At 47.0% G+C, this 22,476-nt stretch overlaps 1 protein-coding gene across 4 annotated transcripts in view; it reads left to right on the top strand.

Moving 5' to 3' along the window:
• Nucleotides 1-22,476, top strand: part of RNF122 (ring finger protein 122) — a 94,878-nt gene that overhangs the window by 53,851 nt on the left and 18,551 nt on the right. Inside the window, exons 2-3 of one of the 4 annotated variants that reach the window (XM_053366339.1) lie at nt 5,598-5,691; nt 5,911-5,994. In XM_053366339.1, coding sequence (XP_053222314.1) covers nt 5,667-5,691; nt 5,911-5,994 — 109 coding nt within the window. In that variant the 5' untranslated portion in view covers nt 5,598-5,666. Of the gene's footprint in view, nt 1-5,308; nt 5,692-5,910; nt 5,995-22,476 lie in introns of those variants that run through there. The other 3 variants (XM_053366340.1, XM_053366337.1, XM_053366341.1) reach the window with 3 other exon arrangements.

Consider the following 22,476-nt stretch of genomic DNA (forward strand, 5'->3'; position numbering starts at 1 on the left):
GAATACCAATTGCTGAAAACATCACAAGGGGAGACTGCTGCTGTGCTCTGCTCAAGTCATGCTTTTGAGCGTCCCATGGGCATCTGGCTGGTCACTGTGATGCTGGACTAGTTGGGCCACTGGACTGATCCTGCAGATTTTGTTTATGTTCTTATGAGGACTTGCAACATGGAAGAAACAAGATTTACCAACTATCAAAGAATGGCAGATGAAGGTGATGGACTATATGGAACTTGCCGAACTGACTGGGAGACTCCGAGACCAGACAGAAGAGACGGTGGAAGAAGATTGGAAGAAGTTCAATGAATATTTGAAAAAATATATTAATATTTGAATCTTAGAATAGCTTTGGAAGTGGATATAGGCTGCAGGGTTAGAAGTAGAAGATAGTGTATTCTAAAATAGTATCATTTGTAAGTGATAAAATGTGAAGATTTTTATGGTAAAAGTAAGCATGATAAAAAAATTGGTTAGAAATTATGATATATGTAAACTGCTAAAGATGAGGTAAAATGAAAATCAGATAGGGGGGGACTTGGGAAAGCCCAGCTAACAACGTTTAGAAAAAATAAGGATAAGACAATAATTTGTTTGTATTGTTTGTTTTTCTATTTGTGTTGTTTATTTTTGTTATAAAATGAATTTTTAAAAATTAGGGGGGAAAATATGAGGACTTGCAACAGAATGATGCTGGATGTCAGTTTCTGTCTACTGCCTTTCCTCCAACCAGTTTTTCCTTAGCTTGGAGCTTTGGGAGGTGTCGGAGAGAGTGGCTGCCAGCCAGCCTGATTGGCACCTTCAAAGCCTGCTTTGAAGGTGAGGAAGCAGCCCAGAGTGGGAAAGCCTTTCCACCTGAAAAGGGGCAGCTGGGGATTCGCGAAAGAGCAGGTCAAGCACTGGCTTTGCTTGGCTTTTGTTCTTTAAGAACGTAAGAGTCCTGCTGCCTTGTCCATTTCTCACTGGCCTTTGGGAAGCTCAACAGCAGAACAACAGCACACTCCTGTTCTGCATATAAGCACAAAGTGCTGTATGCACAGTTGTTTTCTTTTAAAGAAAGATTCTGCACTTCTGCAAATGTTGAGCTTCCCCCAGATCTCTTTGATTACGACCTGCTTCCATGTGGGAGGTACTGTTTTGGCTACAGAAGCATTGCCACTCACCCTTGAATTGGGGAAATAGAAGGGATTGTTTGAGACACAGCAACTGGCACTACCCAGTGTGACAAAACAGGTGCTGCGCGGTTAGAAGGTATGATGCCGAGTGGAAGGATTTGGTAACAACTGGAGAATGATGGATGAGACTGGGCTATATCGACTTCCGGGTTAGCGCCATCAACTAATGGCGGATTCCCTCCGAGCTCCGGAGGGAATCGGCTCCGCAGGATTTGGGTCTTGCCGCTGCGGCGACGCGGGGACCCTCAGAAATCACAGGCACTGAAGCCTGTGAACCTGGTGACTTGGCGGGCACCATTTGCGCCCCCCCGACCCGCGAAGGAGCCTTTTTAAAGGCTTCGGAACGGGGGACGGGGCGAGCGGCGCGGTGCTGAGAGTCGACTGCTTCTCCTGCAGAGTGAAGCCGCATGCCATGGTCGGAGAGCGCTGACTTCTTCTTGTGAACAATTGGACTTTAAAAGCAACAACCCGTGAGTAGTATGGAAATTGGATTTGCAAAGAAAAATTTTTTTTGAATTAGGCACAATCGGGGAAGGCGCAAACAGGAAGTCCGTCTCCCCGTCTTGTAAATAAGTTAAAGCAAGGACTAGTTAACTAAGGTCGAGAGAACTTCTTCTTCTTTATTGGGTAAAAGACATTAATTTCACGATTTGGCAGTATAAGTAATTTTACTGGAGGATAAGAACTAATTTTGAGAGCTGAAGTGCCACCCCCCCCGGACCCGGGAGTGATCCGCGAGAGAGCCTGTTGAGGAGATATAGAAGAGTTTGACAGCTGTCAAATTAGCTGTCAAGAAGGAAAAAGAGAACTTTGTTTCTGCTGTCTCTGCTGGATATATTTGTTACAATTTGGTTATATTTTGTTGAAAACAAGGAAGAACTGATACAAACTAACTTGATTTTTGGATTTGAACTGGAAGGAAGATTAAGTAACCAAAATCCCTCTAGAGGAGGTTTTGGGACATTACAAGAATGGCTGAAGGAGGAAAAATTCAAGCTAAATTGGACAGAGTTTTTCTTCTCTTGGGAAAGTTACAAGGCCAAATTGATGTTTTGGCTACAAATGTTGCAACTCTGGACTTAACAGTAAACAAATTCATTGAATTTGATAAGGATTTGACTCAGGAAGTTCATGCAGCTGGACAAGAAGAGAAACTTGAGAGATTTGAGAGTGTGGAGAAAGAGATATATGTTGTTTCTGAGGAAAAGGAAGGAGGAGATGTAATGTTGCAGATGACAAAGGAGAGCCAGAGGCCTGACATGATGGCTACAAAGGAAAATAAGTACTGGATGATGAAAATCTGGTCTGAATTGGAGATTGAAGAATGGAGAGATCTCCTTATGTGGAGATCTGAAGACCTATGGATTACAAATTTGATTAAGGTGGAAGTTGGAGCTTTCGGGACATTTGGACTTAAAAGGAGTAAGAAACAAGATTCGGGCTCCACTTTTAAGTATGGAGGTCTGGCTGGATGAAACATGGACCCTATTGGGACAGAGCTTCTCCGAGATCTGGTGTTTAATACTAAGGACTACCAAAAAAACCGGCAGAGAGGAATTGAGAGAGAATTAAGAGCCTCGGTCGTGAGGTCTCCAGGCTGATAGTAGACTAAGACTGATGGACATGTGTTGGGGATCGAAACCGGGAAAGGGGTGTGGTGGGGTTTGGGAATCCAAAGGGTGCACAATTATAATCTTTTTTTTAATTTTGTTTTGTTATTAGTATGAAAATTGGGGAATTCATGGAAGGGAATTTGGGTCGACTTTAGAAAAAGGTTTTAAGAATGAGCACTGATGTACAAATATTGATGTTTATAAGTTAAAATTGGTTTTTCTAAAATGAATTAAATATAAAAAGGTCAAAAATTGGGGATAAGAACTTGTTGAATTAACAATTTGAATTGGAATATAAGAAGGGGAGGTGTGGGGAAGTCAGGGAAATATGTTATTGAAAATACGGATTGTAAACTTTATGTGTTTTTAACTTCTTCTTTTTTGATTTTTTAATGTATTAAGGTGGAAAATCTCAATAAATATCTTTTAAAAAAGAGAGAGAGAGACTGGGCTATATCTTTGAGGTGCCTCACCTTGTTTTATAGCCTCATTGCATGGCCTTCCTAGTGCGTTATTCTACTGCTTATCAGATGCAATTCCATTGTTTGCTAAAGCTGGGATCAAGAAGGTGCAGAGCACGAGGGTGAATTTATGTGACCAGGATTAGCCATTCAGTCCAGATGAAAGTGCAAGGCCAGAACAGTCCCAACATTTTCAGTGAGTGCTTGGTCTCTACAAGTGGTCCCTGCAACAAAAAGGTTGCAGCGTGGAATGCTCCTGTTCAGAGGGCCAGCCAGTCATCTCCTTTTCCGAGAACAGTTCATTCCATGCCCTCCATTTGTTCAATGTTCAAATACCTTTTTCTTTTTAAATTGCATTGGTAGCCCACTTCATGACGTTAAGGTCCAACCATCGTAAATCTGTACTCCTTCAGGCCATCTAAACTATTTGTACTGTGTTTCACCTGTTGAGTGAAAAGTTACTTAGCTAGCCAATGAAAGCCATGAAAGCCATATAGGGTAATGTGGCTAGGGTGCCAGATTAGTCCTGGAGAAATCTGGGTTCAAATCCTCACTCAGGCTTACAGCTGGTGGGATGGCTAGTCTTCTAAAAGCTGCGGCTCAGCCCGCTGAAATCTGAGCACTGAGCATCATCCACCTATCCTGTATAATAGAGGATTGTCCTGTATTTCGGTGTAAAATGCTATGTCCTGTATTGATGCACTTTTGTCCTGTATTTCTCTCTCTGAGTGAGAGCCAGTGTGGTGTAGCGGTTAAGAGCGGTAGTCTCGTAATCTGGTGAACCGTGTTCACGTCTCCACTCCTCCACTTGCAGCTGCTGGGTGACCTTGGGCTAGTCACACTTCTCTGAAGTCTCTGAGCCTCACTCACCTTACAGAGTGTTTGTTGTGGGGGAGGAAGGGAAAGGAGAATGTTAGCCACTTTGAGACTCCTTAAAGGTAAAGGTACCCCTGCCCGTATGGGCCAGTCTTGACAGACTCTGGGGTTGTGCGCCCATCTCACTCAAGAGGCCGGGGGCTAGCGCTGTCTGGAGACACTTCCGGGTCACGTGGCCAGCGTGACAAAGCTGCATCTGGCTAGCCAGCGCAGCACATGGAACGCCGTTTACCTTCCCGTTGGTAAGCGGTACCTATTTATCTACTTGCACTTTGACATGCTTTCGAACTGCTAGGTTGGCAGGCGCTGGGACCGAGCAGCGGGAGCGCACCCCGCCGCGGGGATTCGAACCGCCGACCTTTCGATCGGCAAGCCCTAGGCGCTGAGGCTTTTACCCACAGCGCCACCCGCGTCCCTTTTGAGACTCCTTAGGGTAGTGATAAAGTGGGATATCAAATCCAAACTCTTCTTCTTTTCTTCTCTTCCTGTGTGTGTGTGTGCCAGGTTAAGGATCTTCTCCAAATGCATGTGTTGAAAGGGTCTGTGAAAGGTCGTGTATTTAAGCTCTGGGTAGCCAAGCACAGACAGATTTAGAAATTTATGTGTACATGCATGTGCGACCAATTCCAGAGGGGCCATTCTGTTAGGCTGCAATGGATTGTAATGGGTTGCTTAAAGTCACTTCAGATGGAGGCGAAAAATTGACCACCAACCGCCCTGCTCCACCCTGCCCTCTATTTTTTCAGAACAAAACTACCCAAAACCACCCAAAACTAAACACCACCCACCCCACAAGGCAGCAGTCAGGAGCTTGTGACCCTTCAAATGAACTCCCTCCCAACTCCCATCAGACAAAGTTAGAATGGCTAGGGCTCAGGGATGATGGGAGTTGTAGTCTAGCAACATCTAGAGAGCCACAACTCCACTGCTGCCCATCCCGTCCCCTTTAAACTTCACGCTTGGAATCCTTCAGCGGAATAAGAGGGTCGATCTCTGTCTCTCTCGAAGCCCGCAGCGCCATAGGCTGCAACCGCGTTCCAAAGGCAGCCCATCCGGTGCATCTCCCGGTTCACATCAAAAGAAAGCATGCTAATAAGCCCCGCTCGCTGGCGGCGGCGATTGGCTGCTTCTTGGAGGGGGCGGGGTTTCGGGGGCGGTGTCTCCGTGCCCGGGGGTCAGGTCCCCAAACCTCGTAGAACGTATCCCCGAGAAACAATCTTTTCCCCGGGAAAGCGCTGCTGACGAGCTTCGCGGAGGGGGCCGGCCGTCGCGTGCGCGCTGCTCGTGGGAATCAGCCTCCCTTGGCCCCTTTGTGCAGGTTTTTCCCCCCTCCCTTGCCCTTGGCTTGCAACTGATGCTGCTGATCCAGGAAGAGAAGGCTGCCTCCTTGAACTGTTGAGCCCCAATCGAGCTGAGCATTGGGGGCGGAGAGAGGGGGCTTCTCTTTGGGGCGGCGGCTTTGTTTTATCTATTTATTTATTTATGTATTTATTTTCCTTCTGCACCTCGGGTGTTTTTTGCAAGCAGCTGAGCTGGGGACTCTGATGCACCCGTTCCAGTGGTGTAACGGTAAGCTTGTCCGACCTAGGGTGGTGGTGGTGATGATGATGATGATGGAGAAACGGGCTGGCCAAAAACCAACCCCTCACCTCCCCGCTCCTTTAATACGAACAAATCACAGGCACTGCGGGCGGCCAAGTTCATTGTCCGGTCTTCGGGTGGAAATGCAGATCCTGTTTATTTTATCTTTTTTTAAAAAATATGTCTCTGTAAACGAAAACTCCCCAGATTGTTTTAAAGAGACCAAAAGGAACGTTTCGGGATGGTTCGCAGGGGAGGGAGGAGAAATTGAGGGCATTCTTTCGCTCCGAGGTAAGGCTCCCTTCTTTGTTGTTACTTTGGAAACAGCGTCTTAAGGGCACCGAGTCAGGTCCAGCCCCTCCCCAAAGCATCGCGGACTCGAAAAGCCGTCCCTTTTCCCACCACACATTTTTTTTTAATAAAAAAAAACCACACGAGAATGCTGGGAACTATAGCGTGGTAAGAGCTCTGTGAAGGGTAAACTACAGTTCCCATGATTCTTTGTGTGCGGAGGGTTGCGCTTTAAATCTATGGTATGTGCTCAGTTCAGAAGAACTGCCAATATGGTTGGCTTAACTCCTTTGTGACGTTTTAGTTGGTCTTCATAGAGGGGTTCCTCTGCTGTTAACTTTTGGGTATTCCCTCCCTAATGGGACAACAGGGCTACCTGCAATTTACTTTCAAATTCCATTATATGCATTGCTTTGACATACGAAATCCTATGTGTGCTTGCTCAGGAGTGAGCCCCATTGAAAATGTGTAGAATCGGAGCCTAAGGCTCTAATTCCTGCCCCACACAGACAGAAACCATTGTCTTTTTTCCCAGTTAATAGAATCATCGAATTATAGAGTCGGAAGGGACCCAAGGACCATCTAGTCCAACCCCTTGCATTCCTCTTGGCTATTGGTTGTTGTGTTGTTTTCCTGCAAATATCCGTCCCCAAAGCAGCATACACCGTTTTAAAAAGATAATCTAAAGCAAAACCACAATATCAGGATGACAATTGAAACACTAAAGCACTGAGTCAAGGGCATAATTAAAAGCAGCCATATTCCAAGAATGCCAAATGTACCTATTGCTAAACAGTTGCTAAGTTATCCCCTCTAAAACAGGCATCTGTTTAAGCTACCAAAGTGTCTGCCCTAAGAATGATGGGCTGGCATTGTTTTCCTTCTGCTAAAACGGGTTCCCAAAATAAACAGTGCATTTGCTCCAGACTTTCTTAGCCCCCCTCCCCTCCTTATGGAGAGGGCAGAGATTGTCGTGAAATTGCCCCAGCTGCAGAGGGGACACCATTTGCACAGCGCTTTAAAACCTCATTACAGTGTTTTAGTTTTGGGGGGGGTGTGGGGAGCGCTTCGTTCAGAAGGCCTAGCAGATGGTGACTGCTTTTGTAGAAGGGCTAATGGTTAATTAAAAGGAGCAGAGCCCTGCTTGGGATGAGCCTGGATTAATTATTTCAAGTAGCTTTTGTTCTCTGACTTTCTTCTTCCTTCCTTCTCTCCCCCCCCCATCTCCCTTTATAGTTCCATGAAATTTAACTAGCATCCAGCCTCTAGGCCATGTGCTTCAAAGACAATGGAAGGGAGGAGGAGGAGGAGAGAGCTGGCTGGTTTATTTTGAGTACACACAGACACTCAGGCATCAAAGTCAGAGGCTCAATTAACCTCTTATGTCTCACTTTTCTGCTGCTTTCCCCACAATTTTTTTTAAAAAAACCGTAATTGAAGCAGATCTGTAAACTGAAAGGCAGACCGAGTCCCCACACTCAGGACCGTCTGCAATGACTCTACTGCTAAATACGGAACAGGAACATGAGAGGCAGTGTGGTGTAGTGGTTAGAGCACTGGAAGGTCAAGGTTCAAATCAGCCTGACCTACTTCACAGGTTTGCTGTGAGGATAAGATGGGGAGGAGGAGGACTCTGTGTATGGCCACCTTGAGCTTGGAGGAAAAGGTGGTATATAAACAAAGTAAGTAAGTAAGTAAGTAAGTAAATAAATAAATAAATAGGAAGCTGTCTTAAGCCCTGTGGACAGCTCAGTCAGTAGCGCATGAGACTCTTAATCTCTTGGTCATGGGTTCGAACCCCAAGTTGGGCATTACAGGGGGCTGGTCCCTTCCAATTCTACAGTTCTTCTGTGATTACATGGCCTGTTGAGCTCTGTCTCCACTGACAGACCGCCATTCTTCAGGGCTTCAGGTGGGGAGATGTTCTCAGCCCAATGTCAGGGATTGAACCTGGGATCTTTGGTGTGCAAACAAAGCAGATGCTGTACCACTGGGCTACAGCCCTATCAATTTTAAACCTCTCCCTAGGAGACTGGAGGTGCTCGTGGCTAAGTAAACCATGGTCAGTTACTTTTGGTTTCGAGAAGACTTGCAGTGTTGATAGCCAAACCGCATCACAGCTGCCTGTGGGCTGTGTCGCAATCATAATTCTTGTCCAATGTTAACCATGAATGTACTTTAATAACATTTAATCTTTGCATATCCTTCTCAATTGCTCAAAGCTTTTGAAAGCATCAGCTAGTTGTAATCCGCATAGCAAACTTTTAAGACAGGGGTAGAACAACCTCCTGGGATGCGGGTGATGCTGTGGGTTAAACCACAGAGCCTAGGACTTGCCAATCAGAAGGTTGGCGGTTCGAATCCCCGTGTGACGGAGTGATCTCCCGTTGCTCGGTCCCTGCTCCTGCCAACCTAGCAGTTCGAAAGCACGTCAAAGTGCAAGTAGATGAATAGGTACCGCTCCGGCGGGAAGGTAAACGGCGTTTCCGTGCGCTGCTCTGGTTCGCCAGAAGCGGCTTAGTCATGCTGGACACATGACCCGGAAGCTGTATGCCGGCTCCCTCGGCCAATAAAGTGAGATGAGCGCCGCAACCCCAGAGTCGGTCACGACTGGACCTAATGGTCAGGGGTCCCCTTTACCCCTAGAACGACCTCAGGCCCAGGGAACAGATGCAGCCCCCCACTGCCCCCAAACATCTTTTTGTGACCCTCGGGACTCTTGCCAGGCCATGCCCTCCCCCTTCTTTGCACCCCACTTAAGTATTTTTGCTTGGCTGGAATCTGCCCTTGAATTTGTTTGTTGCAGCAAACAAGAAGTGAAAAAGCATCTTAAAGAAAATTCCAGGTACAAACTGGAAAAGATTTCAATTCAAAAGGCTTGTTGGAAGAGGAAGGTCTCCAGTGGGGCCAACCAGACAAGAGAGAGGGTGCCTGCCTAATATTCAAGGGGATGGAATTCCAAAGGATAGGGGCCACCACACAAAAGGCTCAATTCCTGCTCTGTGTGGAACAGAGCAAAAGATTCTGGAGTTAGCATTCAGATTCCCCATATTGCAGATGGAGGCCGAGGCTGAGCTCGCATCCATACATTTAAAATACTCTCATGCCACAGGTCATGGCTTCCCCCAAAGAACCTGTCAACCAGGCAGTCCCTGGTGCTGGTACCACCAACAAGGCCTAACCTGCTGATTGTTGAACCCATAAGTATGATGTAGGGGACCCATGCTCAAATCTTCTCATTCTCCCAAGCACCTCAGGGGTGGCAAGCATAATTCCTCTCCTTGTTTTATCTTCACATCAGGCTTGTGAGGTAGGTAAACCTGAGAGAATGCGACTAGCCTGACGTCAGACCAGTGAGTTTCATGCCTGCGTGGGGATTTGAACCCAGATCTCCCCAGTCTTAGAACAGTGCTCTGACCACTACACTGCATAGCTTAACTAGCTACTTGCTCAATGCTACTTGAGCAGAGCTTTGGCAACACTGGCAGGGGGTGTTTAACCCTATTCTCCCACCCCAGCCATTTCCCTGATCTAAATCACACACACATCCACTGAAAGTGTTATTAGGTCAGCTGTGCCTGCAGTTATCTGGAGCACGTCTGTGTGTATATTTTGTTTCCTTCAAGCAAAACAAACAGCATCTTTGGAGGAACTGTCCGAGTTAAGAAAATCGCACAGTGATGAAAGTTTAAAGCAGTGGTTGGGGAACCTGTGTTCCTCCATATTTTATTGCTGTTATTTTAATTTGTTACCTGCCCCTAACTCTAAGGTCTCAGGGTGGGTTACAGAAATTTAAAATACTGTTTAAAGCAGTTTTAAAACAGTGTCACCAAAACAAAAAGAAAAACAACAGTTTGGGGCGTGGTTGGAGTATAATCATCATTCCCTCCCCCTGTACTGATTTGGTCTGAACCAAATCAAAGCTTCCCCTGGCCGCTTTAAAGTTGTTTTAGTTTTGTTTTTAAAAGCAGATTTTATTAAGGATCACCCACGTCACTTCTTGGGAATGGGGCAGTGCATCTTATAAGCACGCCCAACATGCACTATTAATAATTAAGAATTCTAGTCTATAAACCCTAAACTCTAGGGAGCAAATGGACTTTTAAGGGATGTACTCAGCCTAGTTGTAAATCATGCGTCTTGAACGCAAAAGGCACCAGGTTTTCTCCCACGCCTCTCCATTTCAGAACGGGTATGTAGGAAGTGCTGGAAAGGCCTTCTTTCTGCCTGAGAAAGGAAGGGGAAATGTGTGTGCGTCTTATGGAGCGAATGCAGGCTGCGCAGCTATCCCGGAAGCCAGAACAGCAAGAGGGATTGCTGCTTTCACTGCACAGCGATCCCTCTTGCTGTTCTGGCTTCTGAGATTCAGAATATTTTTTTTCTTGTTTTCTTCCTCCAAAAACTAGGTGTGTCTTGTGGACTGGTGCGTCTTATAGGGTGAAAAAATACGGTATCTATTTCATTCATTACATTTATATCTCACCTTTTCCTTCGAGGAGCTCAGGTACATGGTTCTCCTTACCATTTTTTTAAATCCTCACAACAACCTTGTGAGGTAGGTTAGGCTGAGAGATGGTAACTGGCCCAAAGTCACCCAGCGTGCTTTATGGCTGAGTGGGAATTTGAACCCTGGTCTTCCAGCTCCTAGTCCAGTACTCTAACCATTATACCACACTGTCCCTCTCAAGATTAAATCATGAACTAGGAACTGCAGGGGAAGGGATAGCTCATTCGTAGGGCAGGTGCTTTGCATCCAGGTTTGATCCTCAGCACCTCCATTTTGGGGGATGGGGAAAGCAACCCAGCAATTAATGTGAAAGAAAGATCTCTGCCTGAAACCCCAGAGAGCTGCTGCCAGTCAGAGTAGGAACACAGGAGGCTGCCTTATACTGAGCCATACGATTGATCCATCTCCCTCGGTATCGTCTACACAGACTGACAGCAGCTTTTTAGGGTTTCAAACAGGGTTTTCTCCCAGCTCTACCTGGAGACACCAGGGATTGAACCTCATTTGTCAGTTTGTCTGTAGAGAACAGGCACCATCTTCTCCCTGTCAGGAAACCCAGTTGCAGCTGCTGCTCACCCCCACACAAAGGCCTTTACATAAACCCCTAGTTTCGTTCCAGTTTCTCGCTTTCTGTGTTGTGTGGGGTTGAGCCTCTCTAGCTGCATCAGTGAGCTGACTCTCCAGGTGAACCGTTCGCCTCCGTGAAGCAGGTGACCTGCGGGAAGAGGGAGAATGCTGCAAATAGCCCATGGACTCCATCAGAGTTTCTCACAAAGCAGATCCTCTCCCTCTTCTTCACGCACCTGCTGTTAATCGTAGACTTTGGAGTAAATGGCCATATTTGGGAGATTGGGGCTTTTTTGATGGTAATGTTTATTTGCTTCACTTCGAAATGTGGTAAGCCAGCCTTGTTGAAGAATCATAGAATTGTAGGATTGTAGAGTTGGAAGGGACCCCATGAATAATCTAGTCCAACCCTCCGCAATGCAGGAATCCTGCCCTGAGTGGGATTGACCCACCAACCTTCTGGTGAGCAGCCAGACCCACTGACCCACTGACCCACTGTGCATCTGATTTGAAAGCTGGGAACATCTCCTGTCTGAAACTATTGGGAGCCACTGCCAGTCAATGTAGATGGCACCCCTGATTTTGTTTATACTGAAAGTATGTTGGATTGTGGGTGACCCCTTTGAAGGTGACTACAACTAATCCAGAATGCGGCAGCTAGACTGGTGACTAGGAGCGGCTGCCGAGACCACATAATACTGGTCTTGAAAGACCTACATTGGCTCCCAGTACGTTTCCGAGCACAATTCAAAGTGCTGGTGCTGACCTTTAAAGCCCTAAACGGCCTCAGTCCAGTATATCTGAAGGAGCGTCTCCACCCTCATCGTTCTACCCGGACACTGAGGTCCAGTGCCGAGGGCCTTCTGGCAGTTCCCTCCCTGCGAGAAGCCAAGTTACAGGGAACCAGGCAGAGGGCCTTCTCGGTAGTGGCACCTGCCCTGTGGAACGCCCTCCCACCAGATGTCAAAGAGAACAACAACTACCAGACTTTTAGAAGATATCTGAAGGCAGCCCTGTTTAGGGAAGCTTTTAATGCTTGTTGTATTACGGTATTTTAATATTTTGTTGGAAGCCACCCAGGGTGGCTGGGGAAGCCCAGCCAGATTGGCTGGGTATAAATTTATTATTATTATTATTATTATTATTATTATTATTATTATTATTATGGCAGCATCCCCCCCGCCCCCGTCTGATGCACAGAGCACCTTCTTCCTAGCACTAAATTGAAACAAATAGCATTATTTTTCTGCTGGGAGTGGTTTCACCCCTAAAGAAGAACAAAGTTAGGGAACATCTAGCCCATGGGCCAATCTTGGGTTCCTGCCAGGGGTTCCAATTTGAAGCTGCTCACCTGAAATCAAGCCCACCTGTCAATCAGGTGACGTCACCCAGATGGGCAGCTGATGGGATGGAACAAGATGGTGGATCCTGCAGAGAGCTTGACTGGACTGCTTGCCCAGCAGCTGATTGCAGGGCTGGGGGCATGCAATCCTGCCCTATTCAGCTGTGCATGCAGCTGATCCCTGCACAAAGCAGGATCAACCCCCTTTCACATTACTCAATGCGTTGGGAAGTCAGTCTTGCCCTATTTGGGTGCAAGAGATTCCCAAGCACCTGACCTCCAGGGTTTTGCCAGGCTTCCCTCTCCAGTGGTTGGCAGGTGTGTTGCCCTCCCCACTTGTCAAAGTTGGCCTGCAGGGGTGGGGCCTGATAAGCAGTAAAAACATAATAGGGGGGAAAAACCAATTTAAAATACAGGTTAAAATGCAGCCTCATCAAAACCATAAGGGGAGGGAAACATAAGGGTCAGACTGAGTCCAAACCAAAGGCCAGGCGGAACAGCTCTGCCTTGCAGGCCCTGCGGAAAGATGTCAAGTCCCGCAGGGCCCTAGTCTCTTGTGACAGAGCGTTCCACCATGTCGGGGTCAGTACTGAAAAGGCCCTGGCCCTAGTTGAGACCAATCTAACCACCTTGCGACCTGGGACTTCCAAAGTGTTGTTATTTGTGGACCTTAAGGTCCTCCATGAGGCATACCAGGAGAGGCGGTCCCGTAGGTATGTGGGTCCTAGGCCGCATAGGGCTTTAAAGGTCAAAACCAGCACCTTAAACCTGACCCTGTACTCCACTGGGAGCCAGTGCAGTTGGTAAAGCACTGGATGAATGTGATCCCACAGCAAGGACCCCGTAAGTAGCCTCGTCGCCGCATTCTGCACCCACTGGAGTTTCTGGGACAGCTTCAAGGGCAGCCCCGCGTAGAGCAAGTTACAATAATCAAGCCTTTAGGTGACCATCGCATGGATCACTGTGGCCAGGTCGGGGCAGGAAAGGTAAGGGACCAATGTAGAAAAGAAGAATGCTCTGCTAGGGACCTGAAGCAACCAAGCCCCTGAGGCTTTCTGGGCTCCCTGAAGGCAGGAGAAAAGGGAGCAGGAGATGAGCTCTGACAAGTCTTTCATGAGCACAGGAGCTACGTCAAGAAAGCTTGATGCTTTCAGGCTCTTAAGGATCCAACTCCTGCGCCAAGCGGCAATACTGAAGCTGAAGTGGCACCAGTCATGCACAAGAGGGAGATAGCAGCAGACTTCTGGGGAACCCTGTAAACAATGCTTGGGACCCCCTCCCAAAACAACCTACTTGGTAGCCATGTGTCAGGGAACTGACATCGGAGCTAGAGGCGGAGGGAAGGCTCTCAAATGACACTGGAGAAGGGCCCAGCAGGGAGAGAGGCAGCTCAGCAGAGGGGGAAGCAAATCAGCGCAACGCCAGGGATAAAGGGGGGCAGATGGGGGAATCGGCGAGAGGGCTCCAGGACTCTTCACTGGACACCAGCGGGGAGAGCACAGGTCCTCCGCTACCCACGCCCTCCCTGCGCAGAAGACTCCCGTGCAGTGAGAGGAGGAGGAGACTGGGCGTCAAACAACTTTTATGTTGGAAAAGGTTTAAGAAACGCCCACTGACGGATTCTGCTAGCGACTGAGGCAGCCACGAAAAGAAGGGCTGTCCAGACAGAAAGGTTTAACAAGGCAATTTAGCCTGGAGAGGCGGCAGCTTACACACGAGCAATCCCATACTCATTACACCATGGAATGCTAAATGCATGTTGGACAGATGAGAATGACAGAAAAATTGGGTGGGTGGAATGGAGTATTTAGGGAAAGGGAGTAGCTAGCTGGAACCCTGAACAGGACAACTCCATGCTGCAACATCTTGTTGCAGGTCCCTTGCATAGCATCCACCAGAAACTGGGAAACAATTCAGCTTGTCTGCATAGGCAGTTTGTGAATTAGAATTAGGTTCTTAGAATTATGAACAAGTTACTAGAATGGGTTTGCTTCAACAGCTTCAATATAGACACCTTTTATCTTTTAATCTTTCAGAGCAGCACTGAGTATGATAGTAACGCTTAGTGCCAAGTTTTATTTGTCTACAGGAACTAATGATTAAAAATAATAATAATAAAACTACAGTCATCCAGATTTTTGATCCACTGCCACCTGGCTTGCCACCATGTTTTGAAAGTTCTCCAGCAGGCAGATGAATTGCAATTCCTGACAGCTTCATGAAGCGCTCCCAGCACCCAGAGAATAAGTCCAGGACTCCAGGATGCAAAAATAGTCATGTGCCTTTCCCTCGAGCGGAGCTGTAGAATCAGATGGCACTTGTGTGGCAAGAGTCCTATTGGCCTGACCTTGACCTCTGGCAGCAGAGTGTGTCTGCCACTTGCCTGCTTAAGCCTCAAATGTTAGAGCTTTATAACTTTCTGCTAAATAAGCAAACTCAGCCTGGAAGCTGAAAATGGCTGTTGTAAGGGGAAATCAGGAGAAGCTTTTGTTAGTGGGATGGCTTGGGTGGCCAGACGCAGGGTTGCAGAGATAATTTATACAGTGGTACCTCGCAAGACGAATGCCTCGTAAGACAAAAAACTCGCTAGACAAAAGAGTTTTTCGTTTTTTGAGTTGCTTCGCAAAAAGAATTTCCCTATGGGCTTGTTTCCCAAGACAAAACATCTTGCGAGTTTGTTTCCTTTTTCTTAAAACCGTTAATACTGTACCAAGTTTGAAGCGGGAACTGGGCTGGCAGGGAGCGAGCGAGAGAGCGACCTACCTTTTCCAGTTTCAGCCTTGGGGAAGGAGAGCGTCTCGCTCCGCGAATGAACGCAAGGCAAGAAAAGAGCGGGAGCAAATCTCTTCCAAGCGCAATCGCGAGCACGACAATTAGTCCTGAGTTCCGAGCAGAGTAACCCGATACGAGAGAGAGAGAGAGACTCCGGAGACAGAGCGTGTGCGTAAAAGCGCACGAAAGAAAGACTGCAGAAGGTGCCAAAGAACAAATAACGGACTTGGGCGCAACAGAAGCGGGATCTAGCAGAACGACGCAGAGGGATCCTCTTCTGGAGAGGGCACAGAGGAGGCAGGTGGGCTGGGATCCAGCGGATCTGGCTGGGTCTCTGCGCCACCTCTGCCTCTCTCTCTCTCCCCCCTCCCCACGTGGCTGCTCCATTTTGCCCTAACTGCGCGAAGGCACAAGGAGGGGGACCAAGGAGGAGGAGGAGGAGGCATCCACTGCTCTTGGGCCGCCGCGAAGGCGCCTTTGCGGGGGTGGGAAGAAGCCGGGAGCAGCTGCCGAGACTGTGGGGAGCCCGGCGGCGTGGCGCAAGGTAACAGGGGGAGCAAGGGAGAGTCCGCGCCGGGCGCTTCGTGCGTCCGCCCTCGGTTCCTGGGCTCGAACTTCCTTTGGCACCTCGTGGAGAGAGAGGGAGAGGAGCGGGCTGGGGCTTTGATGTGGGACGCGGTTTGGCGGAGCGAAGACGCGGCAAGGCTTGGCGACAGAGGAAGGGGGGCTGTTTTCGTGGGGAGGTGGGAGGGGGTGTCTTTGCCTCTTCCCGGCAACAGATCCTCCAGGCTGGGGAAACTCCTCCTGCTGGGGAGCGACCCGCTTTGTGCTTTGCCCGCTATCCCATTATAAAAGGAGTACTGTAATAATGTTCATAATACAGTACCAGGGTGCATCCGTGCTTCGCAAGACGAAAAATCCGCAAGATGAAGAAACTCACAAAACGAATTAATTTCGTCTTGCGAGGCACCACTGTATTAGCATGCTGTTTAAAAAAATAGATTTGATTTGATTGCTAAGTCTTGCAAACCAAAAGACTGTTGAAGGCAGAGCGGTTAATGGATTGAAATTGAATCCTGACAAGACAGAAGTACTGTTTCTGGGAGACAGGGGGTAGGCAGGTGTGGGGGGCTCTCTAGTTCTGAGTGGGGTAAATGTGCCCCTAAAGCCGGGGTAGGCAACCTAAGGCCCGTGGGCCGGATGTGGCCCAATTGCCTTCTCAATCTGGCCTGCAGACACTCTGGGAATCAGCGTGTTTTTACATGAGTAGAATGTTTCCTTTTATTTAAAATGCATCTCTGGGTTATTTGTGGGGCCTGCCTGGTGTTTTTACATGAGTAAAATGTGTGCTTTTATTTAAAATGCATCTCCGGGTTATTTGTGGGGCATAGGAATTCGTTCATTTCCCCCCAAAAAAATATATTCCAGCCTACCTCATGGACCGGCCCACGGCTGAAAAAGTTTGCTGACCCCTACCCCTGTCCTGGGGGACATTTTGGACTCACAGCTGTCCAGGGAAATGCAGGCCAACTCTGTGTCAGATGGCTGTCTACCAGTTCCATCTGGTACTCAGGGTGAGACCCTGCCTGCCTGCCTGCGCCCTGTATCGCAAGAGTGGTACATAACTCTGGTTATCTCCCACTCGGACCGCTGCAATGCACTCTTATGTGGGGATACCTTTGAAGGTGACTTAGAAACTACAACTAATTCAGAATGCAGTAACTAGGCTGATGACTGGGAACGGCCACCAGGACCATATAACACTGGTCCTAAGATTGGCTCCTAGTACGTTTCCGAGCACATTTCAAAGTGCTGACCTTTAAAGCCCTAAACAGCCTCAGCCCAGTATACCTGAAGGAGCATCTCCACCCCATCGCTCAGCCCGGACACTGAGGTCCAGCTCCGAGGGCCTTCTGGTGATTCCCTCACTGCAAGAAGTGAAGTTACAGGGAACCAGGTGGAGGGGCTTCTCAGTAGTCACACCCAGCCTGTAGAATGCCCTCCTGGCAGATGTCAACTATATAAATTTTGGTAGACATCAGGCAGTCCTGTTTCAGGAAGCTTTTTATCTTTGATGGTGTTGTGTGTGTGTGTGTTTGTTTGTTTGTTTTTGTTTGTTTGTTTTGTTGCTTTGTTTTATTTGTATTTTTGGAAGCCGCCTGGAGTGACTGGGGTAACCCAGTCAGATGGGCAGGGTATAAGAAATTTTATTATTGTTATTACTATATTGTTGGGACTCCAATTTCCGCCAGCCTCAGGAAGGATCGCCCAATGGTCAGGGCTGATGGGAGTTGCAGTCCAGCAACCTATTGAGGGGCTGGGGCACAGCTTAGCTATCTCTGTCAAGGCAGGATAAAGCTGTAGTGCCTTAAATAATAGTATATAACTCAAAAGGGACCTGCAACAAAATGTTGCAGTATGGAATGCTTTGTTTAGGGGTCAGCCAGTCAGTAAACCATGCCCTCACACATATACATGTTTTCCATCCAGAGATGGAATGGGCCTTTTCTGCAGTGGCTTTCCATTCCATGCAGGGCTGGAAGAGGCCCTTGTCTGAAACCATGGAGAGCCCATCAGCTTAGAATCAACAATATTGAGCTAGACTAATAGTTTAATTTTTCTTAAGGCAGCTTCAGAATTTTGGGGGAGTTGGATTTCTTGCGCATAGGAATCATGGTACGTTGGTCTTCCTTTATGTCACTGCAACAGCCCACGTTGTTTTCTGCCTCTGATTTTGCCTGCTGATTTTCATTCCCCCCCCCCCTTTAAAGACATCCAAACAATATCTAGGTCGCTGTACTACGTAATGCTGCTGATTTTTCTGGTTGCCTCGAAATGGGCGGCTTCTAGCTGTTCATTTTTTCCATATTAGCAGAGAAGGGTTCACTGTGGAGAAACAATTGAGCAAAGAACCCCAGCTTTGTAAACTGGTTCTTGCTGTTGCTTCTGTGTGGATGTCTCGAGTTCTAAGTTTATTTTTTTCATTGAGTGACGATGCTTGTTAGAATGAGAGCCAGTCTGGCATAGTGGTTAGAGGGCCGGCCTAGGATCTGGATGGCTAGGGTTCAAATCTCACTCAGCCATGAGACTCACTGGGTGACTATGGGCCAGTCACAGTCTCTCAGCCTAACCTACCTCACAGGGTTGTTGTGAGATGAGGATAAAATGGGGAGGAAGAGAGCCATGTAAACCACATTGGGGGAAAGGTGGGATAGAAATGTGATGATGATGATGATGATGATGATGATGATGATAATTTATACCCCACCCATCTGGCTGGGTTTCCCCAGCCACTCTGGGCAGCTTCCAACAGAGTATTAAAATACAATAACCTATTAAACATTAAAAGCTTCCCTAAACAGGGCTGCCTTCAGATGTCTTCTAAAAGTCTGGTAGTTGTTGTTCTCTTTGACATCTGGTGGGAGGGGGTTCCACAGGGCGGGTGCCACTACCGAGAAGGCCCTCTGCCTGGTTCCCTGTAACTTGGCTTCTCGCAGTGAGGGAACTGCCAGAAGGCCCTTGGCACTAAACCTCAGTGTCCGGGCAGAATGATGGGGGTGGAGACGCTCCTTCAGATATACTGAACCGAGGCCGTTTAGGGCTTTAAAGGTCAGCACCAAAAGCCCAAAACACCAGCTCCTGCCCTCTCAGTCAGTTCAGGATCAATGGTCAGTATTCAGCTAACCTGCCCCATCTGTGCAAGGATTTCTACTTGCACAGCAGAACCTTTCCACCACTAGGGGTTCGGGGAACCCTTAGAACAGATTTGTGGGGTTTGGGAAAGGAGAGAGGGAGGAAGTTTCTTTGCACAAGCAGAAATCTTTGTGCGTGCTGAACGCTCTCTTAGCACTACAATAGCTTCTACCCAATGGCTTGAATTTTGCAGTCTTCAGCTGCAGGAAACATCTGGCAATTGCATATCTCCATATTGGCTATAAACATCCACTGTGAGCCCACGTACGCCATCAAGAGTTTAGTGACATTCTTTCTTTATAGGATTATGTACATGCTTCCAAAGGGATAGATGGAGGGGATTATGACTCTAAAGACTGGATCGCAAAGTTAATGGTTGGTGGTTCCCAGCTGAATATGTGAACATCATCTGTTGCAAACTATGGTGCTTAAGTTATGTGTGATGATATGAAAGTCCTGCTTGTGGCATGGGATAGACTGTACATGTCAACCCTCTTCAAGAGTCTGAAACTCTCATGTGTTTTAAATTTCACTAGGTGAGAGTAGGAAAGGGCAAATATGTTCATTTCATTTCATCTCAGTTTTGCATTTTTTCCAGTCTTAAGTTCAGTTTCCAAATTTCCATACAGATGGTAGGTTGGGTTTTTTTTTTTAATGTTCTGAAAATTCACCAGTATTTCAAATTTTGGTATGCAATTTTCCTAATGGACGCATGTTTACAAAGCATTTTTTGCACTTTGGCTTCTTATTTTAGTTAATATATACATTTTTATGCACACTTTACTCTAGCACAGCACATGCATTTTTGTACCTGTTACTTGGTTGGAGAATCGCATTGCAAAATTTGGAAAAGTGCAAATTTCGAAGAACTGCTGTGTTTCGGTTCACATAAAGTCTTGGAAAGTGTGAATTGGGGAGGTTTGCCTCTAAATGTTATTTTTTGTTTAATTCTTTTAAAGCATTTTAAATGTAGCAAATGATTGGTTTTTAATTCAACAAAAGCAGTCTACTAGGACGGGGTAGTCAAAAAAATGTAAAGGACCCCTAGACGGTTAAGTCCAGTCAAATTCGACTATGGGGTGTAGCATTCATCTCCGTTTTCAGATATAAAATCTGTTTGGGAGTCAACAAACAGATTTTATATATTACTGTATATAGTTTGAATTCCATCAAGGTTTACTTGTCCGTCCCCCCCAAGTTATTAGCAATTCTTGTTTTTAATCCATAAGCCTTCCCCATTAGGGAAAAAGATGGAGTATAAATAAATTGATGATGATGTAGTGCCCTTGAGATGTTGTTGGACTACAATTCCCATCATCCCTGACCATCTGCCATACTGACTGGGGCTGATGGGAGTTGTAGGCCAACACCATTGGGAGGGGGCACCACATTGGCTATTGCACTAGAAAATGAGCTTTCTGGCCCCATGTCCCTGTCACTCCCCCCTGCTAGCCTGGCTAGTAGGTGATGGCAGCAACTTCTAGCCAAGACCCTCCAGAGCCCCAGCCAATCCAAATTGATAATGCAGCTCCAGATGGTCCAATGGGGACAACAGCAAGGCAAAGATGCAGTAGGCCAAATTGGACACACACAAGTTAAATAGGCAGCAGTGACAGTGGTGCTTGGGAAGAGGAGCCCATTCAGGGTGTGTATCCTGCAAAGGGTGCCTTGTGCCAGGGTCTGGAGCTGAACCACTGCTCCCTGTGTGATTAAGGACTTTTTTCGCCCTTCTGGGTTTTCACTACTGGGGAAGCTTCAGTTGCTGAGGAGGTGATGGCTGGAATAATTCACAGCAATATCTGTCTCAGTGGAATACGTGTATTTTCAGAATCCTAGGCTGGCTTTATATCTTCCATGATCCTCTGTGTGTGTGTATAGGAAAACCATTTTGTTTTTCTCAGGCTGTGGTCCTGAAACAAGGGGTGCAGTCTGCGTCTGGGCCCAGGTGGTATCCCTGATTCAGTTTTATCAAAGGGACTTCAGTGCCTCATTATTGAAGTGCTAATTTCCCCCTTCCACTCCTCCCCCGTCCTTCCCCAATGTCTAGGCAGATCTCTCTAGAGACACTGATCTCTGCAAGCTTATCCTTTCAAACAGCAGACTCTGAGGCAATTCCTCAGAAAGAAAGAGATCTGCCTGTAGATAATACACCAGCTTGCGAGTCCTTTCTGTCCACCCTCAAATCAATCTCTGCAGGGGAGAGGAAATTGGGGTCAGGAACAACACACTCCTATAGTGCTCATCTTGGAAGCTCAATTCCCCCCTTCCAGTCCCCACAGCCATTTGGGAACGTAAGGAGCTCACAGAACACAAGGAAATTGCCTGATATCAGGTCAGACTATTTATGCATCTAACCCAGGAGTGGGGAACTGGATTTTGACTTGCAGCCTTCATCTTTCTTTCCCCTACCAGCTATGGGCCAAGTTTGACAGCTGTTGTGAGACCATAGGTCTTTCTGTGTATCTATCTCCATCAGTACAGGAAATGCTAGTCTCCATTGGAACCTAGATACTACTTTTGAGTTGTGTAGCAAGGGTCAAGAGCTATGTGTACACACACTTCTATTATTTGCCTAATTAAGGTAGCAAATTCTTCCTGAAAAACCTCCCCCCTCCCCCACCGCCATTCTCATGGAGATTGTTGCTTGGATCTGAAGGGCCAGCGCTCTGCGAACAGCTGATAGTGAGAGACTTCCTCAGAACTGGCCCCCTGCCTCAGCTGATTATTTCATTTTTAATGCATTGTTAATCATTTCTGCTTTGCTATTAGCACCCGCACCCCCAAAGGCTTTTCTTTTCTTATTTTGGCTTTCCAGCAGGCCTTCCTGTAACCAGCCACAGCTGTTCTGTGTTTCAGATAAAGTCAGCAAAAACCTCCTTTTGTGCACTGATTCCTTAAATAGTGGATGGGATAATGTTTTGATCATTTCCTGTTGTGGGGCAGGAAAAAGATGACTGTTCCAAGGAAGTCATCATTTTAAAAAAAAATAAAAATAAAAATGCAATATTATTTCCCTCCAAGTGGCTGAAGGTTTGGTGTACCCCATTTTATCTTCATAGCAGCCCTGAGAAGTGGGTTGGATTTAGAGACCTTGACTGGTTCAAGGTCACCATGTGAGCTTCATGACTGAGTGTGGAGTTGAACCCTGACCTCCCAGGCACCATTTCAAAACTTTAACCACTATGCTACACTGCACTGGCTTCGCTGTTTATCATTTCTTTGTGGTCAGTGAAATACTGGGCATTCCTAAGGCTCTGCTTCTACTATTGCTCTTTTACTCCTTTCGGACATTTGGTGAATGTAGGGGAAAGGGGGCTTGGATTGTGCCTTTAAGGTAAATCTATCAAATTTGCATTTTCTGAAACAAAGTGTAGTGAAACACAGCTGTCCTTCATAATTCACACTTGCCCGAATTTTGCAGCCAAACAGTGTTTAGAAAAATGTGTATATTGGGAGAAAGTGTGCACACAAATGAATATGTTAGTAAAAATGGCATGCAAAAATGCATTATATCAGGGGGGAGGGTTTGCAGAAATGTGTACATTAGACATAGGTTCACAGAAATGTGTTTATTATGAGAAATGCACCCTTAAAATGCTAG

This window comes from Podarcis raffonei, chromosome 15, assembly GCF_027172205.1.
Source record: "Podarcis raffonei isolate rPodRaf1 chromosome 15, rPodRaf1.pri, whole genome shotgun sequence".
In the NCBI taxonomy this organism is placed as follows: domain Eukaryota; kingdom Metazoa; phylum Chordata; class Lepidosauria; order Squamata; family Lacertidae; genus Podarcis; species Podarcis raffonei.